General features: G+C 37.5%; 1 protein-coding gene across 1 annotated transcript in view; it reads right to left on the bottom strand.

Annotated features, from left to right (window-relative positions):
• adck1 (aarF domain containing kinase 1) overlaps window positions 1-7,264 on the bottom strand; it is a 72,785-nt gene that overhangs the window by 26,996 nt on the left and 38,525 nt on the right. Inside the window, exons 5-6 of the mRNA XM_035673989.1 lie at window positions 3,093-3,251; window positions 1,140-1,298 (exon numbers count right to left, since the gene is read on the bottom strand). Of these exons, the coding sequence (XP_035529882.1) occupies window positions 1,140-1,298; window positions 3,093-3,251 (318 nt within the window). The remainder of the gene's footprint in view (window positions 1-1,139; window positions 1,299-3,092; window positions 3,252-7,264) is intronic.

Here is a 7,264-nt window from a genome sequence, read left to right as displayed (position 1 = left end):
TATGTTTTGTTGGGAAAAAAAGAGAATAAAAGCTCTGACTCAGTTTCCCTGGTAACACCCGAGGTCCTTCCTAATATCAGAAAGAATCATCACCATCCCATAAGGTTCTTATGCAATGGAAATGTTGTTTGTAAATAGGACAAACCATAGATACGACTTGGCAATCAATATCAAGATTTTCACAAATGACAGAGCGTGTACTGACGGCCGCAGCCTGAAGTAGTGATTTGAATAGTGTACGGGTTGCTGGAGGAGCTTATATCTCTATATCTAAACTAAACTAATACAAACTATAAGAAAAGTTCAGAGGGGCAGTATAGGGGCTGTGGTGTTCAAAGGATGAGGCAATGAAGGACTACACTCAGTGTTGTGAGATATACACCACTGATCTATCTACAGTACTTCTTTAAGTGAAACTTAAGTTTAATGCTGACTGATCAAAAAGTACCAAGATTCAAGAAAATCTAAGAGCAGGAGTTATGGCTTGGCAAAAGTTTGGAAATTTGACTTTTTAATTATTATGTTAATTTCAAACTCCACTCTGGCCAACTGGAGTTTTACTGGATGCATTGGAAGGCATTTGCACACAATTATCTTTCAGTCTGCCAAGTTTTATGTCTCTATCACATGCCAACTTATACAATTTCAAAAATGCAGAATAGAGAGAAGTGAATGACAGAAAAGAATACAAAAACCACAAATGCTTGAGCTCTCTGGGTTTGAACATCGAACAATGAAAGACAGCTGGGAAAAAGACGTTTAATTCACATTCACCAGAGCTAATAAAAGTTCTCAAACAGACGTATTAAGAAAAAGGACACCAGGAAATTAAATCATAATGGACATGAAGTCCAACTCTGTCTAGCAAAAGAAATATGATTTGCTGCGTTCTGCTAACCCCACTCTGTTAGAATTCAGGAAGAGCTGACAGGCAGCACAGAGGAAGCTGTCACACACAGTCTGACCTCTATTAACTGTACTGAGTGCAATTTTAAATGCTACAGCCTTACATTCAAACAGACCATTATTACTAGCTGTTTACTAGTATGTGTGCATCAAAAATAAATCCCATTGTGAACTCCATAAGCATGTTATTATAAAAGCCAAGTGGAAAAAAAGTCACATTTTGACGTGTGTACCTTGAGAAAGGGGAAGTGGGCCAACATTTTGGTCACCTTCTCAGCATTGTGTCCCTCATTAAGGAAGTCTAGCTCCAGCGGCATGTTCTTCTTGGCCTCCTCCACCAACCACATGAAGGCAAAGTCTGGGAAGAGCCAATGGACGACCCTCAACAACACCTTCAAATGACAAATCAGAACCACTGTCATTACACTAAAACAGGCGTGTACATATAGAGTGATATCCTCTCAGTGGCTGACATATGCCAGTATATATTACTACTGTCCAGAGTGTGGCTACAGATAAAATCTGCTAGCAATGTTGTACTCATATAGTATAGTACAGGAGCAGTGTTCTGCTCTATAATAATGTGTTAATTTACCTTACAAGGTGCACTGTGTAACATTTAAGAGAGGATCTATTGTCAGAAATGGAATGATAAGGGATTCGATGGCGTGGATGTGTGGTTCAGTTCAGTGGTATAATCACCTCTGCGAATATAGGAAATCGGTGTTAATGCGTTACTTAGAAATTAGCTAGTTTTTTCTCTTCAGACCACTGCAGGGTTCCGCTTCTGGAGGGCTTTGCCTATGTTAAGCGCCATGTTTCTACAGAAGCCCAGAAGGGACAAACCAAACACTGGCTCTAGATTGGGTTGTTTGCGGTTCTGTCGAGTTTTACGGCAACCATAGTGTCTTCTATACGATTCACAGCACGTGCTTCTGACGGAACAGATTCTAGAAGACTGTCTACACAGGCCATACACGCTATACGTGTGTTAACTTAACTCGAAGTATATGTATTTTCTTCCATTTGTTTGTTTGTTTCCATTTCTAAGGACCAGTTTGTAAGATTTAAGGGCATCTAGCAGTGAAGTTTCAACCAACTGAAACCCCTTGACTCAACCAATCATGAAGCAGAAACTACGGTGGCCCTATCTGCCGCTTCAACATGGCACATTCCATAGAGGACCCTCTCCCTCTGTAGATAAAAACAGCTTATTCTAAGGTAACGAAAACCTGACGATTCCTATTTTCAGGTGACTATACTCTAAAACCAGATAAGTTCAATTAACTCAAAAATTGTTGAGGCTGATTACATCGGAAATCTTATGTAAAACTATGTACAACTACTATGTACAACTAAACTATGTAAAACATTCTTGCTCCAGTAGCTTTAGTAATTTTAAGTGACATTTTTATTTGTACTGTGAAAACGAAATACCTAGTAATAAGTACTTAATTAGGAATGTTTCTGTAATTTAAAAAACTAAGTAAGTGTCACTTAAAATTACTAGTAAAAGCTGCTTCATCAAGAACCATTTAACTTCCAAAATTTAGTTTGTGTTAGAATATTTCATGAAATACATTTCAACAATTTTTGAGAGTTGAAATAACTGTAATAACTGTAATAAATGTTACACTGTCATTACATGACAGTGTAACATTTCAGCATATTGGGATGTATATTTGGAACCAAGAATCTTGGTTTTAGGTTTGATCTTATTCTCTTTTATGATCACCACATTAAAGAAATTGCCTTTTCTCACCTACTAAACATTCTGTCTCTTCTGTCCATGGCTGATGCAGAAACCCTAATTCATGATTTTGTTTTGTCCAGATTTGATTATTGTAATGCTTATTTGTCAGGCCTGCTGTGTGCTAGTGCTAAAAGTCTTAAAATGGTTCATAATTCTGCAACTAGAATTTGAACTAAAACTAGAAACTCTGCTCCATATTCATCCTATACTGTATGCTTACAGTCCCTCCATGATTTGCTCTAATATGATGTACAGATTGAAAGGCCCCTTAAGGCAAATATGTGATTTATATTGAGCTATATAAATAAAACTGACCTGACCTTTTTTATATCTTTTTTCCTGCCTTGCACACAAGTTGCATTTTGTGTGCAGGGAAGCCATCGGGAAACCCCAACACCTCTTTAGTTATTTCAAAGTAGTTCAACAGACTTACTTCCATCACCACTATGTCCTTGGAGCTCTGTCTCTGGACTTTGGGGTGTTGGACTTTGACGGCCACTGTCCTCCCATCATGCAGCACTGCCTTGTGGACCTGGGCTAAGGAAGCTGCGCCCTGAGGCTTCTCCTCAAAGGAGACAAATAACTCTGACAGCTGCAGGACAGAGATAGGAGAAGAGAAGGAAAGAGTGGGAGAGAGAAGAGGGTGAACGAGGGACAGAGAATGATAAAGAGGACGGGAGGGAAAGGGGTGTGAAGTTGGGAGTGGGAGAGAAGTGTAATCATCAATCTGATCTTTGTTTATGAGCTATTATTATATACTGTTAAACTGAAGGAGGGCAGATGTGTACACATATGTATAAAGAAACTGTTTTAAAAGAGTGTTAGGATCAATGAAGTCCTGTGTTGATGTGTCATGCCATACAAGCTATGGACAACATTTCTTACTGAATATCAATGAATACAAGTCAAATGGTAGGTCTGTTAATACTCAAGATTTTTCTTATTGTCACCAATCCCATGTGCAGACCAACAACCACCAAACCAACACCTACTAACAAGTATTGTGTGTGTATCCAAAGCCTGTTCAAAAACAATTAAAATCACATCAATAAGCCACTGTTTCACTGGGTAACATGTTCCTTCATTACCATGAACACACTGTAGTTTATTTGGACCACCGTCCTGCTCAACCAAATACTGATTAGAACAGTGATTCCCAACCAAGGGTACACTACAAAAAAGGAATTTCCAGAAAGTAAAACCGCCTTGTTTCTTGGAAATGAGTCTTACTTTTTGTCTAAAAAAAGAAAAATCATCTTGTCTGGCATGTTTTGCATTACAAAAGAAATCTTGTTCTAATAAAATCTATCTAACTTTGTCCTAATAAGATATTACAGCTAATATTGAGCTCAATTTAACAAGTTACAACAATGGTTTGCATAATGTGCACAGCAGAGGAAGATTATTTTCTTTTTTAAGAGTAAGACCACTTCTCAGTTTAAGAAAAAGTAATCTAGTCCCAGTGTTGGAAATGAAGCAGCTGTTTAGTTTTTCATTTAAGTCACTTATTTGTATTATGTAGTTTGAAGAAAGTATATGTCTTATTGTAAGACTGCTAATTATTAATCTTATATTAAGGTACAAATTCTTAAATCCAGCTCAATAAATTGACCAAAATACTTTTTTTTTAACAAATTCTATCTTAAATAACTGAGCTTTCATTGCTTGTTATAAGCACACCTTGCTTACATTTCTGGCATTTTTTCTATGGCCCATTACAGTCTTTCAGTGGCTAGATATTTATGCTAGTTTTAAGATTTCCAGCCCACAAGAATTGTCTTCCCCCATTGGCATATTTGGCTTTTTTCTAGAAGGGCTGTTTTTGCAGTTACCGGGGGTACTTGAAAAGATTGTGGAGTAACTTAATTAATTAAAAAACACAGAAATAGCCACGAGTAATGCATAAATAGTTAAAAAAGTTCGCTTAAAGTAGATACATGGTTGAAACATCCAGCTTGTGCAAGTATGAATGACAGTGACAGTATGAAAAAATATTGTCAGTCCAAGTAGAGTGAGTAGAGCTGGGTATTGGTAAGAGTCTGCCGATAAAATACATACGACGATACAGGGGTTACAATTCAATACATTACGATATATTGCAAAACTGTAAGCTAGGCAATATTGCGATTTCTTTTTTGTTAAATATAATTTTAGAATAGTATAGTATAGTATAAAAAGAAAACACCACCATTTGCATAAAATCTGCAAGCAAATATGCATTTGTTTGGGAGGAATAATAATAATAAGAAGAATTCCTTCCCTACAATAGGTCGGTGCTTGGGCCCTAATGATTGCCAGCCTTGCCCTAACATCTTTTACAATGCGTTTGTTCACCACCATCAGACTATATATTGTATTTAAAACTGACATAGTATTAATATGATAAAAAGGTGGTTTATTTCTTTCTTTAAAAACTGGACACAGAGGATTAGAATGAATGCTGCTGTGTCTGCTTTCCACTTTGTTTCACTCTATACACTAATAACTGTAGGAGTAGCCATCACAATACAATCTGCTGATGAGCAACAGTGAGCTTAATTCAGGAGGACGGATGTAATTACAGGGGAAGACTGATATGGTTTTCTTTTAGTGCTATAAGGGTAATTTCCTTATACAAAATATAAAAAACAAAACAAAGGAAATGGTATTTGTGCTGGAGAAAACAAACCCATGACAGTGTTCATAGGGAGAAACAACACCAGTATACATACTTGGGAACAGTGGGAGACACTGGATCCAGTAACAGATTATAGAAACTATATGCTGTTTTTACAGAAACATCAGTCTTGGGGCTGACTGTGTAGAGTAAGAGGCATATTTATCATAATGTGAATATGCAGAGACAGGCACAGGGTTTTCTGCAGCTGCTGTAAAGATGCTAGTCCACTGTTTCCTTTTGATATGCTCTGCCCTCCCACAAATCTCTTATCACAGCGCTGAGCATTAGCACCCAGTGTGCCCTTTGAGCAGAGGTAGTCCCTCATTAGCTTCCACTCATCTCTGTGGACACACAGAACACACACACGTAAACACACACAGTTTAAAAACTGAATTGACTGGCTTAAATTCTCACCTGTGTGACATGGCCGAATAATCATAATCTCTGTGGGTTTTTTTTCTCTATATATTGTCAAAATTAAATTTAAATATTGAAAGCAATTTTTTAATTTTTAATGTTGACATTTACCAAAGAGGGAAAATGAAAACAAAGCTTTGGAGAAAAAAAGGGCCTTGGAGGGAGGCAGAGCATCTGCATTTCTGTGTTCTCTTTTTTAAAAATAAGACAAGGCAGAGCAATGTGTGCTAGTGCATTAGAAAACATGAAAACTGCAAGAATTGCAAAAATGCAAGAAATTGTTCAATGGTTTTCTTTGCTAATCATATTTTTATTAGGGATATTTTAGTAAAGAACATAAGGTAACTTCATTCTGTATGTAAATATAAATATGGTTTTATTTTGTGCATTTTAGCACCAGCCCCCATTTGGGACTGTCTCATCCACTGTGTGGGAGATAATCCTGGAAGCTGAAATGTTTCAACTGTGCTAATCTTTACTGGAGGTGGAGAAGTTAACCAGAAGTATGTTTGCCAAAACAACCACTAAGTCTTCCTCCATGTAGAGTAATTAAACCCCTAAAACACAGATGAAAACCAATTCAGGTCCAGATCTTGACATTTTAGTGCAAAGTATTTGAATTCTAGATATTGTCTTATAAATATACAGTGACCTCGATCTACCCTCACTCTGCTGGTTGAAACCGAACTTGCAAACTGCAATTGAATTTCACTACTGGCTGATCCTAACCTCCCAACCCCCTCCTATAAATCCACCTCAACAACAGACTGTGGCCTGCTACTCAGCCTGAGTAAGCCTCTCCAAGCCACTTTAGCAAACATTACAACACGGGTTCCAAACAGAAACTTTTACAGAAAGCTGTAAATGTTCTTCTAGTGACTGTTAAAGCTCCAGTGGACTCTGTGTTTCCAGCGCAGACACAAAGAGTCTCACAGCAGCTGGTAATGGCTGGTAATGGCCCAAATAAGGCTAGCTAAGTGTGAAAACAATATTTTAGTGTTCAATTAACTGGCAGTGGAGCTTCAAGAGGATGACCCTAGCTAGTATCATATCAGCATCTAAATGACTAATCTTAATATTTCCTCATCAGTCCTTGAATATTTATATATACCTGCCAGTATAGTAGAGTATAGTAAGTGAGTGCACTTTCTACTGCACTTTTAACTCGTGTATGTCTGTTTGTTACTGGTTGCTGAGACAATGTATATATATATATATATATATATATAATGATATGTCTGTGGTTATATAGAAAAGAAAGACATTGTGGTGTTTTTTTCCAGACCTAGGGGCATATGTGGAAATGCACAGATATTTACTGATGTCTTTTTCTCAAAGTAGGGCAGAGGACACCTCATACACCGATCAGCCATACCATTCTGAGCACTAACACGTAAAGTGAATCACACTGACTTTCTGGTTATCAGGGCTCCTGTCAGTGGGGGGGATATATTAGGCAGCAAGTGAACATTTTGTCCTCAAAGTTGATGTGTTAGAAGCAGGAAAAATGGGCAGCGTGAGGATTAGAG

This window comes from Morone saxatilis, unplaced genomic scaffold (genome assembly GCF_004916995.1).
Source record: "Morone saxatilis isolate NCDOM2014 unplaced genomic scaffold, NCSU_SB_2.0 Contig3, whole genome shotgun sequence".
NCBI lineage: Eukaryota > Metazoa > Chordata > Actinopteri > Moronidae > Morone > Morone saxatilis.
Note: the sequence above shows the minus strand (reverse complement) of the source record. Positions and strands in the feature narration are given on the sequence as shown.